Here is a 26,599-nt window from a genome sequence, read left to right as displayed (position 1 = left end):
TGAGCTATTTTTATGAGGGATTTACACCTAGAGAGTGTCAATTTGTAGAGATGATGTGTAATGGTGAGTTCTTACAGAAAGATTCTGATGAGGCCATAGAAGACCTCAATGAGCATGCTGAAAAAGTTCACACTTGGACTGAACCTAGTGTTACTGAAAGCACAAATAGGTCACAACCTGCAAGAAACCCAAATGGTGGTGGAATTTACCATCTCAGAGAAGAAGATAGTCTAAAGGCTAAGGTTGAGATGCTCACTAAGGAGCTAGATGTGTTAAAGACTAAGGATTTAAAGCTAACACGCATGGCTAATCATGCAGAGACTTTTGGACCATATTTTGTGTGTGGCAAGGTAGATCACCTCGCCCAAGAGTATCCCACATTTGTTGAGACGAGAGGGGTGTATGAGGAACAATGTAATGCCTTAGGTACGAACAAGAAGTTTTTTTCACCTTTCTCCGATACCTATAATCTGGGGTGGTGCAATCACCCCAATCTTAGCTGAAAGTTGCAGCCTGCACAACCCCATAGATCATATCATGCGCCATATTATGCACATTCATCTTTTAGGAGTCATTTAGAAGATACTTTGCATGCTTTTATTGAGACACGAGATAAAACTAACCAAAAGTTTGAATCTTTGATTACGCAAGTTGTTGAAGAAAATAAGGAGATAAAGAGTCAAGTGTCCAAATTGATGAGTTCCTTCAGTGTGAATGAGTGAGGTAAGTTCCCTTCTCAAGCTTAGTCTGCACCCTATAGTTATCATATGGGGCAAGAGAATTTGAAGGATGTGAATATCATTATGACGAAAATTGATAAGTCATCACACATTCCAACAATTCAAGATAATAGTGATGCTGAGGGGCCCAAGGAACCTGAGGTGACAAAGAATCCTGTTAAGGTACCATTCACTCAAGCTTTGAAATCAAGCAAGCGAACTTTGGATCCTAACAATGAAATCCTAGAGAATCCAAGGCAGGTAAAAATTAATTTTCCTCTTTTGCATGTGATTAAACAAGTTCCTACTTATGCAAAAGTTCTTAAGGATTTGTGTATAGTTAAGAGGAAGGACCATGTGAAGAAGATAGCGTTCCTGACAGAGCAAGTTAGTGCTCTAATTGAGCAGCGGATTCCTCTCAAGTACAATGATCCTGGTTGTCCAACCATTGCATGCAGTATTGAAAATCATGAGTGTGGCGCCCCCGACCCCCATGTAAGAAAACACAGGAATCGAGATGCCATGATGATGACAACACGGTCACGCATCCCAACGAAAGTGTCAAGTGTGTGTGTACATGCAACAGTGTACAAAAACAATGCAGCGGATTAGTCAACTAAGTATCAGAATTTAAATACAATTTAAATATCAGTAAAGATTTAAAAAGTAGTTATACAGTCATCCAAAATTAAAATACAATATAGTAAAATAAAATAACTAAGCAAGTGATCCCAGATCACTCCTCGGGCGGAGCCGTCTCCTCGGGCTCGCCCTTATCCTCCTCATCTGTATCAAAATCTGCGTTACCACAAAATGGTACTGCAGATAAGTATAACCCAAATAACCACGTAATGAAAATGCATTAATACAACCAACATGCATGCATATGATGAAATATGCATTTTCCTCAAAACATCATTTTCCCCGAAAATGATTAATTTCCAACACACGCCAAAATTCCATTTGGCCCAAAATATCCGTAAAACATTTTTCCAGAAAATGATTTACATAGAAATCCAACACACACTATTTTCTCAGAAAATGGTTCATTAATCCATTATTACCATATACACCATGATCTCCCTAGGGACCATCCGCACGTCCTGGTTTCGTAGCGATGCCCAGTTTCGCGCCCAGCACGTTCATGGCCGAGCATTTACTACGCAACAAGCGATATCCAGTTCCGCGCCCAGCGCCAGCGCGTTCATGGCCAGACATCCTCTAGTCCCCGCCAGCAGAAGGACCACGGAGTCGGCACGAGACCATCTCGTTCAATCCTATTGTCGTCCAGCGACAATCCAGGGGACGTTACTTAGTATATTCCGCTCCCGAGTAACCAGAGGAGCTCCACTGAGATAATGCCCCATCTCGGCTTGGGGTCGTGATACACACGCACCCAAAATCCATTCTCACCTGAAAACCCAGTTTTCATAAACACATGAACATGAATGCAATACACGAAAACCCAGTTTCCTTTACAAACATGATCATGCGTGCAAAATGCAATGTACATGAACAACACAATATCCAAACCAACAATTACCAACCCAATCAATCACACAAACAACTCCAATCACCAATTCATCCGACCCCCGTACTCCTCAGACTCAGTCCGGCATGTTCAACTAAATACATTTAAATTACGAAAGTTCTTTGGAGAAATACTTACAGTGTTATATAGCAATTTCTGAAGGATTACAAAGCTGCAAGAAGTGATGTCTGAGCAACGTAACAGTGCAAAATGCATTGTGGTCGTGGGTCTCAAATACCCACTTTTCAACCGAGACAAACAAAGAACCAAGAATGATAGGGTATGGCCTAGGGAGATCGGTGAAGCTAGTGGTGGTGAAGGTTGGCCGTGGGTGGCGGCGTGGGCGGCGGTAGAAGACCAAAAACACCCAAATCGGAAATGGGGTTGAAAATGCTTCACCGGTGACCGATCGGAGGTGGGGTTGGGTCCAATGGGTTACCAATAGGTCGATGATGAAGTGGTGAGAAGATGGTGGCCAATGGTGGTGCGACGGCGGCACTGGAGCGAAGATGACGCCGCGGCTTGAAGAGGCTCGTGGTGGCTAACAGCGGCGCGAATGGAGCTGAGGTTGGTGGAGTAGTGTCGCCGGCCGGTGGGGAAGCTAATGGGCTGGGCGGTGTCGATCACCGCCGGCTCAAGGCGGCGCTGGGTGGAGAAGAAGGAACGGACGGAGAGAGGGACGGGGAGCTGGGTCACGAGTAGGAGGGAGAGATCGAAGGAAGAAATAAGGAAAAAGAAAAGAAAGAGAAAAGAAAAGGAGAGGAAAGAAAAATGGAGGGAAAAGAAATGAGGTACAATCCTCATAACTTGGGTCACAAAAATGATTCAACGGAAACGATTTCAAAACCACAAGTTAAATAAAATAATTTAAACGTAATGGTTAAGTGAAATTAAAATAATTAAATCTCACAGTAATTAATTTAGAATAAAGAGATTTTAAACGTATAACAATAATTAATAATAAGAAAGCACTTCAAAATATAATTTTCACAAAATTAAAAATCATAAAATAAACCAACTAAAAATCCAACAATTTTAAAATAAGAGAATAAATTTTTGAATAAATAAAAATAATCTTTCAGTAAAAATACACTAAAATACGGGGTGTTACAATGAGTTTGGGTAAAGTTTGCTAGATTTAGGAGCTAGCATGAATTTAATGTCATATTCTATTTATTTACAGTTGGGGTTAGGAGAAATCAAACCAACCACTGTGGTGTTGCAATTGGCTAACCGTTCAGTCAATGTACCTCGGGGTGTGGTAGAGGATGTTCTAATTCAAATTGACAAATTTTATTATCCTGTTGATTTCCTAATCCTAGACACTAGCTCTGTTGTTGATACTATGATGGGTACCAAGATGGACTAGGTCCATAATGGTGCCCATCATACTATTTCTAAAATTCCTTTGATTTTAGGTAGGTATTTCCTTGCCACTGCTAATGCTCTTATTATTAATTGCAGGAATGAGCTCATGAAACTGTCTTTTGGAAACATGATTCTCGAGGTGAATATCTTCCATATTACAAAACAGCCAGAAGATGATGACGAGAGCCACCAGACATACATGATTGACTCACTCATAGATAAAGGAGTTTCTACAGTTCATGATTTTGATCCCCTTGAGTATTTTCTTAATAATTATGAGTTTGATTCTATCAGTGATCTATCTGATGTAGTTGATATTTGTACTATTTTTTATAGAACTCATGATTATGGCACTCAGGCATGGCAACCAAAATTTGAGGATCTGCCTGAGAAAGGTGAAAAATGAATTCCTTCAAGTGTTCAAGTGTGAAACACCCAAAGTTGAATTGAAGCATCTGCCTAAGGGTTTAAAGCATGCTTTCCTTGGTTCCTGTAATTATCTCATCTGAATTGTCTGAGTCTCAATGTGAGAAATTAATTTGGATCCTAAGTGAGCATAATTCAGCCTCAAGTTGGAGCATTGTTGATATAAAAGGTGTTAGTCCCCTGGTCTGTTCACATAAAACTAATTTGGAGGAAGGAACTAGCCCTCGTAGAGACCCCCAGCGTAGGCTAAATCTCACTATAAAAAAAGTGATGAAAAATGAAGTGTTAAAATTATTAGATGTAGGAATGATATATCCTATTGTTGATAGTAAATGGGTAAGTCCTACACAGGTTGTTCCTTAAAAGTCAGGTGTTAATGTGGTGAAGAATGAACTGGGAGAGTTAGTCCCTACAAAACTTGTGACTGGGTGGCGGATGTACATTGATTACAGAAAATTGAATACTGCCACCCGGAAAGACCATTTTCCTCTCTTTTTTATTAATCAAATTCTCTTTTTTTTTTTTTTTTTGATAACAAACTTCAGTATCTGTATTTCATTTAAACTCAGACATTACAATTTTGTCCTGTATTACAAAGCTGTAAAGACCCTCAGGGCCATCTTCTATCCAAACCTTTTCTTCATCTACAGAAAAAGCAAATTTTGCTAACAAATCAGCTACCTTGTTTCCTTCCCTATAAGTGTGTTGGACCTTCCAAAAAGATCTGTTTGCAAGGATTGTTTTGATGTCCTCCACCTTCTGGCCATTCCATTCCCAATTCTCATCTTTATTATTTACTCCCCTTATAATTTCCAAAGCATCCCCTTCAAAAGTAGCATGCTCTATTCCTAACTCAGCACTCAACTGCAGTGCTCTCCACAAAGCATTTACTTCAGCCATTCCTGGAGAAGGTATATTCGATCTTGGCATACTCAAAGCTGCAAGGACTTCCCCTTCAACATCTCGAATTATCACACCAGCCCCCATCCTTTTCTCTTTTTGGTCAAAAGCTGCATCCCAATCTATCTTCACTTCACCTTCCCTGGGTGCGATCCACCTCACCCGACCTCTATCAAACTGTATCTTCCTGGCCAGACCTGTAGGGTAGTTTGTGCTTGTCTAAATTCCTCCAAACTAGCTTTTGCCTGATTAAAGACCTTACCCGAGCTGAGGAAAACATTTTCAAAAACAAACTTGTTCCTCCTCAGCCAGATAGATCTCATGACTGTTGCAATTAACTCTAGATCTTCCTTTTTTAGTCTTTCCACCATCTTGATCCAAACTAAACCCATGTCTTCTTCACCATAGTTCCATTTTTGTACCAGGCTTCCTATCTCAGCCCACACATCTGTAGCAGCTGGACAACACCACATAGCATGGCTTGTAGTTTCTTCTTCCCTCACACATATTGGGCAGCAAGGCTTTTGAATCACTCTTCTTTGGAACATATTTCTACTTGTCGGAAGGCAATTATTCAAAACTTTCCACAAAAAGACTTTTACTCCCCCTGGCACTGTTAGCTCCCATAGAGTTTTCCAGCCCTCTATACCTTCTGTTCCATATGAAGTTTCCCCAACCAACTTTCTTTTTCTACTAAGTTCCAGGTGGTAGGCAGATTTTATACTAAAAAGCCCTTTCTTTGATGGAGCTCATATCTGTTTGTCAGGTAAGCCTGATTGGCTGATTGGGATACTACAAACCAGGTCTGCTTCTTCTTCACAAAGGACTTTTCTAACCAGATCCTCATTCCATCCCCTTTTTCCTTCATCAATTAACTCTGCGACTTTTGCTTCCTTATTTAGAAACTGATTTGGTGATTGATTCATGTAAGAAGACTGCTTAGGTACCCATTTATCTCTCCATATCTGAATATTTTGCCCATTTCCAACCCTCCAAACAAGTCCCTCATTTAATAGTTCCATAGATCCCATCAGACTTCGCCAGATCAGAGAAGGTCCTCTGCCTAAGCTTGCCTCCAGCACCTCAGTTTTTCTATGGTACTTATCTTTTAGAACTTTGGTTGCAATTGAGTTGGGATTTGTAAGAATTCTCCAACATTGTTTTGCTAAGAGAGCTCTGTTGAAACTCTCCAGCTCTCTGAAGCCCAACCCACCACTAGTTTTTGCCAATCCCATCTTCTTCCAACTCCACCATTGTATCTTCTTTTCATTTTGCCCATGACTCCACCAGAATCTTGACATTAAAGCAGCTATTTCTTTGCATAGCCTCTTAGGAAGAGCAAAGACACTCATATGGTAGGTCAGTATTGCTTGGATAACAGCCTTTAACAGGACTTCCTTCCCTGCTGGTGATAGAAACTGGTTCTTCCAATTACTGATCTTCAACCATATCCTGTCTTTTATACCTCTAAAAGTATTATATTTTGACCTACCTACCATTATAGGCAAGCCTAAATACCTCTCATAGTTGTTTTGCACTCTTGCTCCCAAGTCTTTTAAGATCTGGTCCCACTCTTCCTTTCTTCCATTTTTGCTGAAAAGAATTGTAGATTTTTGCTTATTCAAACATTGTCTCGATGCTTATTCATATAATTTCAAGAGGGAGTTGATCTTCTGCCATCCAGTCCAGTTTGCCCTCCCAAAGATGATGCAGTCATCTGCAAAAAGTAAATGTGTTAATCTAATTCTACCCCTAGCCAAAGCCACACCCCTTATTTCCCTTCTTATCTCAGCCATATTAATGAGGTTGCTTAACCCTTTAGTACACAATAGAAAGAGATATGGGGACAAATGGTCCCCTTGCCTTAGGCCCCTTGTAGGCTTTATCACACTTCCAGGGCTACCATTAACAAGAACAGCATATGAAACTGAGTTTATGCATGTCATTATCAATTCAATCCATCTAGCACCAAACCCAAGCTTCTTCATCACTGCCTCTAGAAAGGGCCATTCAACCCTATCATAGGCCTTTGAAATGTCCAGTTTTACCGCCATGCATCCCACTCTCCCCTTCAATCTAGTCCTCATTGAGTGTAAAGCCTCATAAGCAGCTATGATGTTATCTGATATCAACCTCTCAGGAATGAAAGCACTTTGATTTTTTTATATAACCTCATTAAGCACCAACTTTAGTCTATTTGCAAGAGCTTTTGTCATTATTTTGTATAGCACATTACATAGACTTATGGGCCTATAATCCCCTACCTTTTTTGGTTCAGCACACTTTGGAATTAATGCTATATAAGTAAAATTCAATTCAGGGACCATCTTACCTCCATTCAAGAAATCCAGGGCTGCTTCACATACATTCTCTCCTACTGTGTTCCAACAGCCTTGATAAAAGCATGCATTGTAACCATCAGGGCCAGGAGACTTATATGGCCCCATCTGCTTCAGAGCTATCTCGACCTCTTCTCTCACAAAAGGTTTCAGCAATGCTTCATTCATGCTACTAGTAACTCTAGAGTCAAGTTGCCTTAAACATTCTTCTATTAAGAGGTTGGGAGGGTTTTCAGTTTTAAACACTCCCTCAAAATGATCCTTAAAAGCTTCAGCAACACCCTTTTGATCCTTTCTCAGTATTGATTGGCCATCTTCAACAGATAAAATCTTATTTCTCTTTTTCCTTTGATTGGCACAAGCATAAAAGAATTTTGTGTTCTTATCACCCATGTTATACCAATTTCTCTTGGCCCTTTGTCTCCATTTTAAATCCTTCTACTCCAAAAGTTTGCCTACCTCATGTTGCAGCTTAATAATTTCACTACTGTTGTGAGGCCCCTCATCCTCCTGCAATTCCTTAATTCTGGTAGTAATCTGGTCTATGTGTCCACTTCTTTCTCTATCTTTTTTCCTGAACCCTCGACTAAGTGTTTCACCACATATCCTTAATAACTTTTGCACCTTTTCTATTGGTTTACTAGACTACACCTTTTTTGACCAGGCCCCTTCAACCATACTCTTGCACTCCTCCTCTTTCAACCAGCTAGCTTCAAACCTAAAGACAAAACCTCTCTTATTTTGCCTTCTTTCACCTCCCACAAAAGACAGCAACATTGGCTTATGGTCAGAACTTCTTGCAACAAAACCTTCCACCACCACCTCTCTAAACATACCCTTCCATTCTGCATTCATCAAGTAACGATCTAGCTTTTCCTTTGTATATGTGTGACCCGAGTGTCTATTACTCCAAGTGAAAAGATTCCCCACATAGCCTACATCATACAACTCATTACTCTCCAAGGCTTCTCTAAACTGTGCCATTTGGTATTCTGCCCTCATTTTTCCACCAACTTTTTCACTTTGAGTCAAGATCTCATTAAAATCACCAGCAACACTGATATGAACCCGCGGGAAAGTATTCCCTTGAACCCACAGTCAATTTGAAAACTCCTCAAGAAAGCCAAAATCAAGTCAAGGATGGAGAACCTAGACCCGATGAGAACTCGTTTCAAGAACCTAGATTATATTAAAATCTAGACCCGTTGAAGAACCCGTCCCAAGAACCCAGATTACAAATAAGGAACGCCACAAAGGTTGCGATTTACCTTTGATAAGTTCAAAAGTTCAATTAAGAACAAGAGGAGTAAAACTCAACTCACAATGAATAAATTCATCAAATTTCATAAACATCATAATCTGATTAGAATGAGGCTACATAGAGTATTTAAAGCAAAACCTAATGAAACCCTAGCCAAAATAAACCCCCATCTTCCAAAAGTGCCCCCGGATGAACAGTGCTTCGGTTACAGTGCCGCGCTACAGTAACTTGGCTACAGTAACCCTAACCCTAGTTCAATAAAATAATAACTTTCCCAACATGCCCTTGCATAGGCCCCCTTAAGTACTTCTCATAATAAACTCAATTATTCTAAACTAATAAAATAAGTTCTTTAAATAAATTAAATAAGTTGAAACCCTTCAAGAGCCCAAAGCCTTTAAGTCTTGTCGTTGCCCTCTTTCGTAGCTGATTAAATGAATTAAAACTGGATCTTCATCCTTCAAGCCCCATCTTGAATGTTGGGCTATTGCTAAACTTGTCCCAAGTGGATTGCATCAATCCTTGCATTGTCTCATTGATCTTCTTGACCCATCTGGAAGTTGCAAATGATCTTTAAGACTATGCCCATTTTGGATCCCATCATTCTCACTCTCCTCAAAAGGATTCGACCTCGAATCTCCACCTGGATCAAAGGGAAAATAGTTAGTAACATTGAAAATAGTAAAAACAAGATAGTTACCTGGAAGATCCATTAGATATGCATTTTCATTAATTTGTTCAAGAATTTGGAAAAGTCCATCCAAGCTACTCCTGTCATCAACAGGTAAAGATGTTAAATCTAAAGGAGTGAATGGATTAAGTCCATAAACAATTTCAAATTGTGAAAATTTAGTAGTAGCATGAACACTCCAGTAATATGTAAACTCAATGAATGGTAAACAATACTCCCACAAATGTTCATGAAGCACATCTAAAGTCGTCCTCGAACCAAAATCACCACTCCAATATGAAAACTCAATTAATGGCAAATGATAGTCCCAAAAATGTTCATAAAGCACATCTAAAGTCTTCCTCGAACCAAAATGACCAGTCCAATATGCAAACTCAATGAATGGCAAATGATACTCCCACAAATGTTCATGCAATACATCAATGAATGCCAAATGATACTTCCACAAACGTTCGTGCAACATGTCTTTAAATGGCAAATGATGTTCCCACAAACAGTCATGCAACACAACAAAAGTCTTCCTTACACCAAGGTTACCCAACAAACCACCATATCCATCACACACAAGCAACTTATGCATAAAACTAGTAGGCACACAAAATCTATTCTTTCTAAACAAGTACCAATCTAGTTTATAGAACTTACCAAAAGATGTTTTCTCACATGTTCCATAAACACTAGCAAAGTCATCATCATTAGCATGCAATTCCTTATCATATTCAAGTCTCAATAATTTTGCATCTAAAATGACGACAAGGACATACCTTCTTGCTAAAGCATCAACCACAAAATTTTTCATACCTTGTGTGTATTTGAATACGTGAGGAAAAGTCTCAATACAATCCTCCCGCTTAGCATGCATTCTAGTCAACAACTTACCTTGTCCCTTTAAGTGTGTCAATGACTCTTGTTTTTCCAAGAAAGGTCGATTAAGAATTGTCGCGCCTGGCACAAAATCAATGTAGTGCTCTATCTCCCTAATAGGTGGTAATCCACAAAAGACCCCACTAGGAAACATGACCTCATATCCCTGCAACAAAGAGACAACAATACTAGGCAAACATACGTCAAGTCCGTTAGGATTAAGACTCGCCTTAGTACAAAAATTCACTTTTCTCTTTATTTTTCTCTCACTTTCTTCACACTCTCTTTTCTTTCCACTCTCCTTTTCTTTTTCACTCTCTTTTTCACAATTACTTTTCAACTCATTCTCTCTTTTGCTTAAGGTCTTAGTCTCACCCTCTTCTTTTTTCTCTCTCATTTTTCTGTCTTTCTCCATTTCGGTCTCACTGTATCTTTTCTTCTCAATCTCACCTTCACTCTTTCTTTTCAGCACAATCTCACTTTCACTCTCACCTTCACTCTTACTATTAAGCTCATTCTCACTTTTTCTTGAGGTTTCAGCCTCACCCAAATCTTTTCCCTTTGGTGGTTCGGTCTTCTCTTTTGCTACAACTTGATCATTTTTGTCCCACTTTGGTTTCCAAGGAGTACTAGAAACCGAAGTATACCTTGATGTACCCTTTCCTTTTAGCCGTCTCTCTACCTTCATAGCCATGTGCACCATGTCCTCTACTTCCTCATAATGTTGCAACTCAACTATATTGGCTATCTCCCGATTCAACCCCCTCAAAAATCTTTTCATTGTGTCCTCCCGATCCTCCACTACATTAGCCCGAATCATAGCCACCTCCATCTCCTTGTGGTAGTCCTCTACACTCCTAGACTCTTGTATAAGATTTTGTAATTTTTGGTAGAGTTCTCTATAGTAGTGGCTAGGTACAAATCTCCGCCTCATGATAGCTTTCAACTCTCTCCATGTTTCTACAGGCCTCTCAAAATTACTCCTCCTACTGGATACTAATTGATCCCACCAAATAATCGCATAATCAGTGAACTCAATTACAGCCAACTTCACATTTTTCTCCTCTGAGTAATTATGACAATCAAACACCAACTCTATTTTTTTCTCCCACTCTAAATAAACTTCAGGGTTAGTTCTACTTTGAAATGATGGTATTTTCATTTTGATGCTTCCAAGGTTCTTATCTACTCTATCTCGACCCCCTGAGTTTGCCCTAAAGCCTCTTCCATGCCTAACTCTTCTATGTCTACCCAATCAAACTTCAGATGTTAGCACTTCCTCATCCTCACCATACTCTCCATTCTCATACCCATTCTTAATATTAGGCTCACGTCGCCTCCTATCTTTCTCTCCTTGCAGATTTCTAACCATTGCTTCTTGATTATCCATACTATTCCTCACTTCACCTAACACCAAGTTCAACCGCTCAAACTCTTGTTGCATGGCATGCAACACAAAGGATGAGTTATCTGCTCGCCCCCTTGGTGATGAGCTACTCCGATGAGACATTACAAGGTGCTGCACAGAAGAATGTTAGTGGTAAAAAAGAAAACCTCACACACTCCCTTACGTGTTTCAACTCGAATAATGGCACTCTACTCGTGTTTCACTCTTAATGGCTTTTTCCCGATAATAGTCTCACACTCTCTTGCCTTTTACCTCAATAGTTTTTCCACTCAAGTTCTTTCAGAACTAAATGAACTCAATCAAGACAAGGCAACCTTGTTTTATCCTAACTAGTAATTAGATTCAGGAAACAAGAACAAGAGAAACATGAAGGAATAAAAATGACACGAGAATCAATGAAGTTATACGAATGAAAGAGTAACAATAAGACAAGATACCAACTTGAGTGATGTATGCAGCAGCCCCTTTGATCATAAGGTTTAATAAACAAATTTCTTTCTTTCTCTTTGTTATAACTATCTAGCAACTTTGAATATGCTACCTTCTCTTTTCTTCATCTTCTTCTTTTCTTTTCTTTTCTTTTTTTTTTGGAATTTTCTTTTCTTTTCTTTTCCTTTCCTTTCTTTTCTTTTCTTTTCTTTTCCTTTCTTTTCTTCTCCTTTCTTTTCTTTTCTCTAATTCATCCACAAACAGCAATATTCAATTGTGAAAACCAACCAAATTGAATTCAAACACACAAGCATGGACAATGAAGTAGAAGAGAATCAATGGAACGACACTCCAAGCAATTGACAAACTTAGAGATGCAGGAAACCCTAGAATTTTGAAACGCTAGGTGATGCAAATTTCAGCCAAACCCAAAACCCTAAAAATTTCGGCAGCCTACTTTTTGTTTCTATTTTTTTTTTTTTTTTTTGTCAACACTAGAACAATGAAGCCCTAGAATTAAATTTATGGATGCTAGAATTAAAAGATAGAATAAGACCTGATTGGAAACCTTGCTCTGAATACCAAATGATATGAACCCGCGGGAAAGTTTTCCCTTGAACCCACAGTCAATTTGAAAACTCCCCAAGAAAGCCAAAATCAAGTCAAGGATGGAGAACCTAGACCCGATGAGAACTCGTTTCAAGAACCTAGATTATATTAAAATCTAGACCCGTTGAAGAACCCGTCTCAAGAACCCAAATTACAAAGGAGGAACGCCACAAAGGTTGTGATTTACCTTTGATAAGTTCAAAAGTTCAATTAAGAACAAGAGGAGTAAAACTCAACTCACAATGAATAAATTCATCAAATTTCATAAACTTCATAAACTGATTAGAATGAGGCTACATAGAGTATTTAAAGCAAAACCTAATGAAACCCTAGCCAAAATAAACCCCCATCTTCCAAAAGTGCCCCTGGATGAACAGTGCCGGCTACAGTGCCGTACAGTAACTCGGCTACAGTAACCCTAACCCTAGTTCAATAAAATAATAACTTTCCCAACATGCCCTTGCATAGGCCCCCTTAAGTGCTTCTCATAATAAACTCAATTATTCTAAACTAATAAAATAAGTTCTTTAAATGAATTAAATAAGTTGAAACCCTTCAAGAGCCCAAAGCCTTTAAGTCTTGTCGTTGCCCTCTTCCGTAGCTGATCAAATGAATTAAAACTGGATCTTCATCCTTCAAGCCCCATCTTGAATGTTGGGCTATTGCTAAACTTGTCCCAAGTGGATTGCATCAATCCTTGCATTGTCTCCTTGATCTTCTTGACCCATCTGGAAGTTGCAAATGATCTTTAAGACTATGCCCATTTTGGATCCCATCAAACACACCATGCAATTCCTCTCCCTGGATTCACTCTTGCCAACAACTCCCAAGAGAATCTTCTTTTTGAAGTATCCGGATGCCCATAAAATCTAGTGAACAACCATTCTCTTTTGTCATCCTCCCTAACTTTAGCACTAACATGCCAATAAGAGAAAGATTTAATTTCAATTGCCTCTTCATCTTTCCAGAAAAAAGCTAAACCCCCTCTCCTTCCTATCGGGTTTGTTGCAAAACATCCCTCCATGCCCAACTTTTTCTTCAAAGCCTCCATTATCCTAACTCTGCTCATAGTCTCAATGAGAAATACAAGCTTGGGTTTCTTTTCCTTAACCAAAAGGCTAAGATCTTGAACTGTCCGAGGGTTCCCAAGCCCTCGGCAGTTCCAACTTAGTAGACTCATAATTCTTGGCAGGGCTGTTTAACAACCTCCACCATTGAGTTTACCATCCATTCTTCCACCTCTTCCCCCTCCCTCCTAACCTTCTTCTCCAATCCACCCCTCAGATCTCCCCCTTTCCCTAAACACTCCACATTTCTTTTTATGGGAGTAGTAGACATAATAACCTCACATTGAGATTTTACACCCCGTGCCTTTCTTTTCCAACTACCCCCCTTTTGACTTTTTCCTTCAGTTTTTTTAACCAGCAACTCCCTCATACAATCATCCCCCTCCTGTACTACTATAGAAAACAGGTTTGATCCCTCATTCACTTCCTCTACCCCTCTTTCCTCTCCTCCCTGCATTGTCTTCAAGACTAAATCCTCCTTTCTGCAAACCTCACCACCACCCTCACTCACCTCATTTTTTGTTTTCTTTCCCTCTCTGTGGCCGTCCCCATCACCATCCACACTTATACCACCTCTCAGAATTTCCCATGTTTCCTCTTCACTTGTTTGGGTTTTTGATTCCCCTTTCCTCTCAAAATTCATTCGATTACCTCTTTGTGCTCTCAACCAGGAACCAAACTGAAAAGTTCCATCTACACCATCAGCTTCCTGTTTTTCACATCCCTCCTTATCATGTGAGATGCAACCACATTTAAAGCATATCTTAGGCAGTTTTTTGTATTTAAAAGGAATCCACATGCTTCTGCCATCAAAATGGATTGTTCTTCCCCTTGCAATAGGCTTCCTCAGATCACATTCCACTTTCCACCTAAGACATCTTCCCCATGCTACATTACTCTCATTTGCATCCACCTCCACGACTCTCCCTATCGAATTTCCAATCTGCTCACCTATTCTGCGGTTCATTCCTCCCAGTGGAAGATTAAACAATTGGATCCAGAAACTTTCACTATCAAAATCCAGCATATGTGATTGCGTCCTTCCATCGAACAGCTTCAGTACCAAGAGAGAATTATCAAATAGCCAGGGACCTCCCTCTAGTACTCTGTCTCTATCTCTTTTATTTTCAAAAGTTATCACAAAAGAGTTTCTTCCAATCTCATGGAATTCTACCATTTTCCTCACCCGCCACACCTTATCCATCATCGATCTAACAAGTTCCTTTCCAATCATCCTCTCGGAGCAGATCTTCCCTACCAGACTTCTTTCTCCTTTCGTTTTGAGTTCTTCCACCTCTTCTGAGTTAATCACTACAGAGCTCTTCTCTTCCTCATTTAACTTCAATCGCTCCCACCTCTCTGACAATCCCTCCCTTTCCTCCCCACTCCCAACCACCGTGGTAATCGGAATCTCCTCCTCCCTACTTCCACAGGAGTAGTAGCAGAATAAAACTGCTTCACCTCAGTCGCCTACGAGAGACGTTTGAGAGAAGAATTTTTAGAACTAATAACAATTATTAATCAAATTCTTGAGCGTGTGGCTGATCATCCTTTTTATTGTTTCTTGGATTATTATTCTGATTATTATCAAATTGAAGTTGCATTAGAAGACCAGGATAAAACCACTTTCTTTTGACCTTTTGGTACTTATACTTTTCGTAGAATGCCATTTCGATTGTGTAATGCACCTACTACTTTTCAATGTTGCATGATGAGCATTTTTAGTGACATGGTTGAAAATTACATGGAAGTTTTTATGGATGACTTGACTGTTTTTGGATCTTCTTTTGATGCATGTTTATTGAATTTAGAGAGAGTGGTTACTCGTTGTGAGGAGAAGGAATTGGTTTTAAATTAGGAAAAATGTCACTTTATGATACCTTCAGGTATTGTCTTAAGGCATATTATTTCTTCTAGGAGATAGATGTTGATCAATTTAAGATTGAATTAATGTCTAAGTTGCCTACACCTAGGACAGTAAAGGAAGTGAGATCATTTCTTAGTCATGCGGGCTTTTAACCTCCTAGACCACTATGTAACCTCCTAGCGAAAGATGCCCCATTTTAGTGGACACAAGTTTGTCAAGAGGCCTTTAAAATGCTTATTGGCAAGCTTACTTTAGCACACATAATGTTGCCACCTGATTGGACTTTACCTTTTGAGATAATATGTGATGCTGGTGATTTTGTTGTAGGTGTTGTTCTTGAACAGTGAAGGGGGAAAGTCTTTTGTCATTTACTATGCTAGTAGAACTCTAAATAGTGCTCAGATGAATTACTCCACCACTGAAAAAGAGTTGCTAGTTGTAGTGTTTGCTTTGGATAAGTTTTGTGCTTACTTGATTGGTTCTCTTATTATTATTTTCACAGATCATACAGCCATTAAGTACCTTCTTACAAAGAATGATGCTAAGGCGCAACTAATACGGTGGATTTTACTTTTGCAGGAATTTGACATCACCATCAAAGACAAGAAAAGAGTGGAGAACGTAGTGGTTGACCATCTCTCAAGGCTCACATTTGAGGACACATCTGACCACCTGCCAATCAATGATGATTTTTCTGATGAGAATTTACTTTCTATTACTTCTCTATCATGATTTGCTCATATTGTGAATTATTTGGCTGCATGTGAGATACCGGTAGATTGGAGTGCTCAGGACAAGAGGAAGTTCATGACTGAGGTATGCAATTTCTATTGGGATGACCTTTTTCTTTTCAAATATTGCATTGACCAAATTTTAAGACGTTGCATCCCTGATGAGGAGATTGCTAGCGTCTTGGAATTTTGTCACTCCCAAACTTGTGGGGGCCACTTTTCAATGAAGAAAATCGTTACAAAAATTCTGCAGTGTGGATTTTATTGGCCCACCTTGTTTAAGGATGCAAATATCTATTGTCGCTTATGTGAAAACTGTCAAAAGTTAGGAGTTATGTCTCGTCGTAATATGATGCCCTTAAACCTAATTTTAATGATTGAAATTTTTTATTGTTAGACATTGATTTCATTGGACCATTTCCTTATTTTTTTTTATATCAATATCTTATTATGGCGGTAGATTATGTGTCAAAATAGGTAGAGGCAACAGCTTGCAGTAGCAATGATAATAGGATGGTCATTAAATTTCTCAAATATGAACTCTAGAATCTATAAGACTAAAATGAAAGCGTTTCATGATAAAAATATTTTGAGAAAAATGTTTAAGCCTAATGACCGGAGGTTCTTATATGATTCTAGACTCCATAAGCACCTAGGAAAACTTAAGAATAAATCTATACCTTTCGATTGAGAATTTTGGGAATTGAGTTCCCAATCGAATTATTTAATGAATCAAGAATAATTAAAATACCAGATTTGTGCAAGGGATCCCTGACGCTTTACTGTTTGTCAAATTTAAGTACTTTTTTTCGTTAGTCACTTTGTTTCACTTTAATTTTCATTTAAAATTAATCTTTATTCTCCATTAATCATTTAATATTTTTTCTTTAATTTCTTTGTTTCTTCTACTATTTTTTTTAACTTGTCTCTCAAATTGACTGGTGGTAATGTTAACAGAGGAGATACATGTTGCCCAACCTTTTTCTTCAAACAATATACATGAAACACTGGATGAATGACAGAATTCTGAGGCAAATCCAGTTTATAAGTTACCTGGCCAATTCTCTTAATAATCTGGAATGATCCATAGAACCTAGGAGACAATTTAAAATTTTTCCTAGCCACCAAGGACTGCTGTCTATATGGTTGTAATATGAGGAATACCCAATCACCAACTTGAAATTCTCTTTTAGTTCTACTCTTGTCAGCTTGATACTTCATTCTTCCTTGAGCAGCATTCAAGTTACCCTTCAATGTAGTCAAAATTTCCTCTATTGTCTTCAGCACTTCATCCGCTGCCTGATTAGCAGTTAAACCAGGAACATAAGACTGAAGCTTGTTCGGTGATCTACCATAAATCACCTCATAAGGGGTTAGCTTTGTTAAAGTATGAAAAATGGTGTTATACCACCATTCAACCAAGGTTAACCACTCAAACCATAATCTTGGCTTATTTGCTATGAAACTTCTTAAAACATGCTCTAAGCATTTGTTAACTGTCTCGGTCTGACCACACTTTGAGGGTGATAGGCAGATGAATAAGAGAGAGTGACTCTTTTTTCAGTGTAAACAGCTCCTTCCAAAAGGAACTTGTGAAAGTGGATCTTATATCAAAAACTATATTATGAGGTATCGCATGCAATTTTAAGACATTGTCAAAAAACACAAATGCTACTTTTGCTGCTGTAAAGTGGTGCTTTAAAGGCATAAGATGTGAATATTTCGAGAGCCTATCCACAACCACCATTACTACATAATAGCCTTTAGAGACTGGCAACCCCTCAACAAAATCCATGGACTGTCCAAATATGTTGAGGAACAGCCAATCGCTGTGATAATCCAGCAGGATATTTTCTACTTTATTTTTCTGATAAACCTCACATTTTTTAATAAAATTCTTGACTTCCTTTTTCAAACCAAGCCAATAAAAATCATACATAGCCCTTTGCAATGACTTACAAAAACCAGAATGCCCAGTAGATAGGCTAGCATGTATGAAATGCAGCACCTTCAGCTTTAGTTCTTGACAATTTGGCACATATATCTTCTCATTCTTAAACAGAACCCCATGCTTAAGAGTGAAAGAAGAGGTTGAAGGAGAGCCATCTTGTAACAAAGACAATTGTTGTTGGACCATTGGATCAATTACATAGGCCTATTTCAATTCCTCTAACCAAACTGGTGTAGGATAGGAAACTAAACACACTGCAGCTTCATCTTCTTGGAAATCCATTCGAGACAAGACATCGGCTACCTTGTTCTAGACCCCTTTTTTATACTCAATGGAGAACTCATAGCCCAATAGTTTTGAGATCCATTTTTGTTGAGTTGCTGTACCCACCTTTTGTTCCAACAAATACTTCAAACTAAGGTGGTTAGTTCTTATGACAAAAGCAAAACCCAGCAAGTAAGGCCTCCATTTTTTAATAGCTAACACCAAGGCTAATAACTCTTTCTCATAAGTGGAAAGTGACAGATTTTTACCCTTCAAAGATTGACTTAGAAAAGCTATTGGCCTCTGATTCTACATCAACACAGCACCAATCCCCGCTACACAAGCATCATACTCAATTACAAACTTCTGTGTGAACTCTGGCAAGGCAAGAACTGGTGGATTCACAACAACTTTCTACAACTCCTCAAAAGCCACAGTGGCTGCCTCACTCCACAAGAAAGCATCATTCTTCAGCAAGGCAGTAAGTGAAGCAGCAATTTGACCATATTTTCGAACAAATTTCTTATAGTATCCAGTAAACTCCAAAAAACCCCTCAAAGTTTTAAGAGTTTTTGAAATTGGCCAATTTACCATAGAATCTAACTTTTTTGGATCAGCCCTCACACATTCCTTGGAAATTAAATGACAAATACTTTATTTCTTGGCATGCAAAATGGCACTTGGATTTCTTGGCAAACAACGGATTCTGCTGTTAAACCCCCAAGATAATGGATAAATGCAACAAATGAATTACAGGTCTTTGCTATACACTAATATATCATCAAAGAACACAATTACAAGTTTTCTCAAGAATAGTTTAAAGACATAATTCACGAGAGCTTGAAAGGTAGAGGGAGCATTAGTGAGTCCAAATGTCATAATAAGGAACTCATGATGTCCCTCATGTGTCCTAAATGTAGTTTTATGTACATCCTCAAGCCTCATTCTAATTTGATGATAATCTGACCTTAGGTCAAGTTTAGAAAACCCAGTTGAGTCAAATAGTTCATCTAACAATTCATCAACTACTGATATTGGGTACTTATCTTTAATGGTAGCCTCATTAAGCATCCTATAATCCATGCACATTCTCTAAGAGCTATTTGACTTTTTGACCAGCAACACAGGAGAAGAAAATGAAGACTGGCTTGGCTGATGACACCAGTCTTCAACAATTCTGCAACAATCTTTTCAATTTCGATTTTCTAATAAAAAGGGTATCTATATGGCCTTAAACAAACAGGCATAGACTCATTCTTCAACAAAATCTGGTGATCTCGAGGCCTATGAGGAGGAAGACCCGTAGGTTCCTCAAAGACTCCATCATACTTCTGCAACAACTCCTCAGTTTCAGTACAAGAACTAGATAGGTTCTGATTAGTCTCCACATTTATCAATTGCAACCAAAAAAACCCTTTAGATCCAATCTTAGAAATGCTGGATATCTCCTTATCATCAACCAACTCAGCATTAGGAGATGTGAGGCCTTTAAGAACAACAATGTTGCCTTTATAAGAAAATTTCATCTGCAGTTCAACAAAATTGCACAGTATAGGAGCCAATGATAACAACCATTGCACCCCCATTACTACATCACATCCACCCAAACTAAGGGTATAAAAATCAGCAACAAACTTAGTTCCTTGCATATACACTGCTACAGCAGCAGTACTGCCTAAACTGTGCACCACATCACCATTAGCAACTCTAACTTAAATCGATTGATCACCATTTACAGCCAATCTATATTTTGTGACCACTGCAGTATCCACAAAGTTGTGAGTACTACTAGTGTCAATTAAGGCATCGTTTGTTTTCAGAAAACATCTCATTTCATCTCATCTAATCATTACAATTTTTCCAACTTCCAATACAAAATAAAATAAACAATTCAACTTTTTTAAATCCAAAAACAAAAATAATATTAAAAAATATATTTTAACAATACTTTATTCAACTTTTTAATTTATACTCAACTCATCTCATTTGCGAAAACAAACGAGCCCTAAAATAACCACCATTTTCTTGTTAATTTGGCCCACAATTCTCATTGTCTTAGGATTTGGGGAACCAACAATAGCTTGTAAAGAGATAGAGGCAATATCTCCACATTCTTCAGAATTCTTATTGAATTTTATCTTATCTTGCTCCTCAACAACCTCACTATCAAGCACCTCCATACCCTCCAACAAGTAAATATTTGGCTTAGCACATTTGTGGCCTTGATGCCACTTATCATTACAAAAATAACACAGGCAATTTCTTCTTCTTTCCTGCATTTGAGCCTCAGACACTTTCTGATAAGGCAACTTAGTAACTAGTGAGGACTTAAGATTACCCAAAATAGATCTCGGACCATTCTTGGCTTCAGAATTCTGTTGATGAAAATCGAAAAAACTATTTATCCATGATTTCTTAGTACTCCAAACATATTGCTCCTGAATTTTAGCTAACCCAAAAGCATCATTTAATGAAGTAAGATTCAACATTCTTACCGGCAATCTGATCTCATCACGCAAGACACTCAAGAAACAACTATTTTGTTTTTCCTTCTTCTGAAATCCCTTTTATTCTATTGGACAACAACTCAAACTCAGCTTTATAATGAGTAGCAGAGCTTACTTGTTTTAATCTTATAAGAGCTTCCATTGGATCATCATATACATATGACCCAAACCTAATTTTCACAACCTGAGTAAACTTCTACCAAGAATGAAAAGAACCAGCCTCACTTGCATCTTGGAACCATATAGAGCCTCCTCATCCATATGAATTGATGCAAAAAAAAATTATTTGCCCTGGTGGTACTTGATGATAAAGAAAATACTGGTTGGCCTTATAAGTCCAAGCTGATGATGGATTTCTACGTCCAAATCTTGGAAATTCTAACTTTATACCTTTAACAAAGGCTCTGTCACCCATGTCATGATGCAAAACCTCACCTTCTAAATTCACATCATTACAGCTAAAATTCTGAATTTCTTAGAAGTTTCTTCCCGTCTGACCACTGCCTTCTAAATTATTACAAGAGATACTAGAAATTGAACATGAACTTGAACTTGAAATAATCATGAACTTGAATTGTATTCTTGTCTCGTGGGTTTACCACAATGTCCGTATCTCATGGAGTTGTCATGGTGTCCTTGTCTCATGGGTTACCACGATAGTATAGTTTTGTCTCATGGGGTTATCATGATAGAGTAATCTTGTCTGATAGGGTTACCATGATAGAGTAGTATTGTCTGATAAGATTACCATGATTTAATAATAATGTCTTAAACAATAACTTAATTGTGTGTGGACGTAACATGATTAGATTTGGAAAATATTGTTTTCAAGATACACAAACTGTACTCAAGATATAACATGACATGAAACGAAATGATAAATGACTTGGCATAACATGACATATATGTAAGACAAATTACATGACGTAACATGACACAGACCAACATTTCATGACATGACATAACATAACATATAATAGATAAATATTATGTGACATGACATAACATAACATGAAACAAACAAAAGTTTTGTGACATGACATAACTTGAAACAGACAAACATTTCATAACATGGCATAATGTGTATCATATAAACATTATGTCATGTCACATAATGTTTATCTATTACACATTATGTGACAGAATATAATGTGTAACTAGATAAACATGTAGAGTTAGAATATAATGTGTAACATAAGGACATATAGTGGCATGACACATATGATAACATAAGTACATAAATAATAGTTCCCTTACCAACATACATATATAGTAATCTGACAGTAAGTTAGAAACTAACTTACAATGATTGTCGCGTGATGAAGTTGAGTTATTGTATATTTTATACATTTAAAACTAATATATTTTATTTATTTCATTACATTATTATTGGTTTTAGATGGAGAAATGGTTCAGATGAATAAATATGAGTTGTGATTTAAATTGGTTAATAACATGATTTATGCTTAATTTTATAACTTGTGATTTAATTGGATAATGTATTTCACATGCACAACATATTTTTGATATTCTATTCTTCTTTTTTATTTTATTTCTCTTCTAATTTCTATCTTTTTTATAGGCCAAGAAATGTAAAACCAAGAAAATAGAAAAGTCAAAAAGTTTTTTTGGTTTCTCTAGAGCCAAACATGCACGCGGGACCAAGTTATTTTGGGATTTTGAGAAAAAGTTGAGTTTTAGCATATGGGGGCGTTTTGGAGAGAGATGACTGCATAGTTTGGCATTTTGAAAAGTAAAACTCAAGAGAGTTTTACGCATGCGGGCCTTTTGGCTTTACGAAAGGAACGCCGCATGAAAAAAAGAAAAAAAAGAAAAGAAAAAGGAAGGGCTTTCGGCGTAAGAGGCACGAGTTTTATTATTGGGGGGTTCTATTTTTCATTCAGAGGCACACAGCACAACAATGCCGTTGAAGAACCTTGAAGGGTCCACTGCCACTGCCCAGTCTCCTCCATTGCTACCACCTTCATCTCCATCTATTTGGTTTATTCTTTTCACTCTCTACTATTTACTTAATTTTAGTTTAAAGTTTATGATGTATTTTTGAGATATTTGGCTTAAACTTTTGAGCATTTTATTTGTTGTTTATTTACTTTGTGTTATTTATTCTTCTCGGTTATTTAAACTTCCATTAAATATACATTACAATTATTATAGATTGATTTTGAGAATTTATGATTTAAGTGCAAGGATGAATCCTAGAATTTTAATTTTGGAGCTTTTTCAATCTTCAGCTCATATTCCAATTTTAATTAAGATTGTTTAGCTTAGTTGATTCCTTGATTGTTAATTTCAATTTGTTAGTCTTTTACATTTCATTTCGACACTCAAAAATTCAAAAATATGAATCTAGTCCATGACTAATGCCATTTTCATTCTCATTCCACTCTTCCATTCATTGCACATACCACCACTTTTATTTTCTCTTTGTGAATATTTTCATAATTTTAAACGAGTTTGATTTTAAGTAAATTTCCCTGAGGAGACGATCTAAAAATTTATTCCTAATTATTATGCGACACCCTCCTGCATTTGGGATAGCCTTTGTGCTACTCAAACTTGAGTGATTCATCGCGTTTATGGAGAAAAGTACGAAACACGAGAAACTGTGGGTAAGGATTTATAAATGTTAAAATTTAATCACTAATAACTTAGAAACATGAAAAATGCTATCTTAGAGTAAAATTGTCATTTTACTTTTTACATGTGAAAAAATGACAATTTTACTCATAACTTAAGGATTTTGCATCCTAACTCCAAAACCCGCCAAAATTTACAGTCCTCATATAATTTTTGTCCTAAATCCAAATATCTAATAAGAAAAAATTAAAACAAATCACAACCATGACAAATACATTAAGGCCAAAACCTTCGAGGGCAAAACACATTGATTTTTGTTGCAATTTTATCAATCTCATTCCTCATGCTTCAAATCGAAATATTGCAATATGGATGATCACTTCCTATATTTAAAAATCATACAAGATCAAAAAAAAAAAAAAAAAAAAAACTCACTTTAAAAAAATCACAAAAATATTTTTAAAACAAAGCTCTAAGCTTTAACTAAAAACATAACCTTTGATTCTCAAGGTTTTGTCCTTTTTAAAAACAACTCTAAGAACTCCAAAAGCTCAAAGGTACACTTCTAACATATTCCTAACATACTCCTAAGAAATATCATGCTTTGAATCATCAAGAAAAACCACAAAAACCACAAATTCATCACCAAACTTTTGGCTTAAACACTTGAACTCAAAACCGATTACCTTAAGGTTTGGTTTTGATCAAATCCTTTGATCCAAAACATACCATGACAAAAGTCACAAACCAACAACATCATATGGTTAAAAATTGTGTCTTAGAGTAGAGACAAGCATTAAACTCAAGATCACATGGCCAAAATTAAATCAAAACATGGATCTAACCACAAACCTCAAATTTATGGCCTAACTGAGTCTCTTCATATATAAACATCATAACTTTAAAATCACAACAAAAAATATTCAAAATAACATCCTAACATATAGATAAAAGATTGGGATCATCATATAAAAATATAAAAGCCATTGGAGCATAATTTCACAACAAAAGACTCAAGCTTTTACAAAACAGAAACTGTTTTACTACTTCCAGTTTAAAACAGTTTCCAACTTTTTAGATTTAAGAAAAGTTTTTATTAAAAGCTTATAACATGTAATGAATCCTCATCAAAATTTCATATAAATATGTTAACTACACTCCAAAAAAATTTCAGACCAAGAACTTTTCAATAGCTTAGTCAAAAATTCCAAAATAATAAGAACTATCCAGTTTATCAACCATAACGACCTTTTTATGGTTAAAACAATTTTTGTCCGATCAAATGGAAATGCAAATCAACACAAAAGATATCCATAGAAAATAGACTCAAAGAGAAACAACTATTGCATAAATTTTCAAAAAGGTCATGCAAAGTGACTTAGAAAAACTGTGTGAAAGAACTTTTAAGTTTCTCTCCAAGAAAAGTGTTGGAAATAGATAAAATGAAAGGGAAATGGACTGGACGCCTTTTTACACAATTGAGGGGGTGATGTGAGGGTTGTGAATGACCTTGAGTGATGGTTGTGTCAGCCCAAAACAATGGGCAAAACCAGCCCATGGTATTGAGTTGCCGTGTGAGACTTGGTGAGTGAGGTGGCTTTGGCCTTCAAATCAAGTACAACTAAGGGCTATGTTGGGCAGAGTTTGGTCAGCCATGAATGGGAGAAAACTTCCTCCACAAGCTTTGTAAAAGCAGCTCAATTTTGTGGGCCTTAACCTGATGGGTCTCAATTTGGGGTTTAAAGAAGATTTGGCTAAGGTTTTGGTTGCTATCAAGCCCAAATCCGATTTTGCTTGGGTCAATAAAATTTCTAAAGTTTAAAGGGTTGAATAATGATGTCATAACATGAATTCGATTGGTTAATAACATGTGAAAGTGATTTAATCAAGTGATTAAACCCTAAGGCTCTGTTTGGATATAAGAACTGTTTCATCTCATATTATCATTACAACTTTCTCAAATTCCTATACAAAATATAATAAACAATTCAACATTTTCAAATCCTGAAATAATAATAATATTCTAATAATATTTTATTCAACTTTCATCTCAACTCATCTCCTCTCGATTTTGGGAAGTAGATTTTGTTGATTGTTTTAGTATGCTATTTGGACATATGATATGATTTTCTATGTTGTAATATTTTGGTTTAAGCATGAGAAATGAGGTTTGATAGAATTACAATAAAAATCAAGAAAAATAGCCTATGTGTGTTTTGGCCTTGATGAGTTTGTTATGGTTGTGAAGTAACACCCCCTATTTACCCTTATAGATCAATTCTTAGATCAACATTTGAATTTAGAAGACTACCTCATTAAAGTAGTCCACGACCCTATGAGCTTTAAAAAGAATTAAATTAAGTTTAGAATCTTGGTTAAAAGTATTGATCGATCATCACACGATTAGTAATCTTGAAACCATGTTTTAAACTTGATTTTTATTTTTATTATTTCTCATCATTTTGTTCTAAATTTTCCTTGTTTGGTTATCTATTTCTATTACTCTTAGATCAGTTACTTGGGTTATGCTTTATGTATAACTAGTTAGCTTAAGGGGATGCTTGTGAAATGAAAATTTTGTAAATAGTAATGAAATAGTTTATAAATAATAATGAAATGGTTTGAATTAAGATTTTATTGAGTTTTAGGAAATGAGAGATAAAAAATTGAATAAAAAATATTATAAAATTAAAATATTGTAAGAATATAATTTTTATATTGAAATTTGAAAAAGTTGAGTTTTTTTTTTTTTAATGTTTTGTTTAAAAGTTTGAAAAAATTGTAATGATTAGGTAATAGTTAGATGAAAAAATTAAAGATTTAAAATTAAAATGTTTGTTTTTTAGTGATGTTTGAGAAGAAAATTATAAAAAATTTTGAAATGAGATGAGTTATATTTTCCAAACAACTCCCAAATATATCAAGTTCCTTAAGTAGATAACATTTCATGGGCCATTTATGTTACGGATTAATTGAATGCTTTTCGCTTATTTTATCCCAGGCCGAGGACCATAGAAGGGAAATGCATTACGGGAGTCTGACAATCTGTATACTGCCCAGGGAACATAG

At 36.8% G+C, this 26,599-nt stretch overlaps 2 protein-coding genes across 2 annotated transcripts; one reads left to right on the top strand and one right to left on the bottom strand.

The window, feature by feature from the left end:
* The first annotated feature begins 50 nt into the window (after window positions 1-50).
* On the top strand, window positions 51-4,024 carry LOC109003937. Its single transcript, XM_018982287.1, has 5 exons — window positions 51-350; window positions 822-980; window positions 1,065-1,214; window positions 3,434-3,602; window positions 3,669-4,024. Exons 1-5 carry the CDS (start codon window positions 51-53, stop codon window positions 4,022-4,024), a joined length of 1,134 nt encoding a protein of 377 aa, XP_018837832.1.
* A 575-nt stretch (window positions 4,025-4,599) lies between these two features.
* LOC109003938 lies at window positions 4,600-7,676 on the bottom strand. Its single transcript, XM_018982288.1, has 4 exons — window positions 7,277-7,676; window positions 6,808-7,066; window positions 5,745-6,537; window positions 4,600-5,163 (listed from the first exon to the last, which is right to left on the bottom strand). Exons 1-4 carry the CDS (start codon window positions 7,674-7,676, stop codon window positions 4,600-4,602), a joined length of 2,016 nt encoding a protein of 671 aa, XP_018837833.1.
* Between the last annotated feature and the right edge of the window lie 18,923 nt (window positions 7,677-26,599).

Source organism: Juglans regia, chromosome 13 (assembly GCF_001411555.2).
Source record: "Juglans regia cultivar Chandler chromosome 13, Walnut 2.0, whole genome shotgun sequence".
In the NCBI taxonomy this organism is placed as follows: domain Eukaryota; kingdom Viridiplantae; phylum Streptophyta; class Magnoliopsida; order Fagales; family Juglandaceae; genus Juglans; species Juglans regia.
The sequence above is the reverse complement of the archived record's forward strand: the minus strand, read 5'-3'. Positions and strand labels throughout refer to the sequence as shown.

Bases quoted from the DNA above. Each gene is read 5' to 3' on its own strand.
- LOC109003938 (XM_018982288.1), bottom strand. From the start codon at position 7,676: ATGGGTGATAAGAACACAAAATTCTTTTATGCTTGTGCCAATCAAAGG. The intron at 6,538-6,807 runs GCAAGGGGACCA...AATTCTTTTCAG, and splicing joins AAGCCTACAAGGGGCCTAAG to CAAAAATGGAAGAAAGGAAG. The intron at 5,164-5,744 runs GTTTGTAGTATC...GGAGGAATTTAG, and splicing joins GTGAAGAAGAAGCAGACCTG to ACAAGCACAAACTACCCTAC.
- LOC109003937 (XM_018982287.1), top strand. From the start codon at position 51: ATGATGTGTAATGGTGAGTTCTTACAGAAAGATTCTGATGAGGCCATA. The intron at 1,215-3,433 runs GTAAGAAAACAC...ATTTATTTACAG, and splicing joins GTGGCGCCCCCGACCCCCAT to TTGGGGTTAGGAGAAATCAA. The intron at 3,603-3,668 runs GTACCAAGATGG...CTTTGATTTTAG, and splicing joins TGTTGTTGATACTATGATGG to GTAGGTATTTCCTTGCCACT.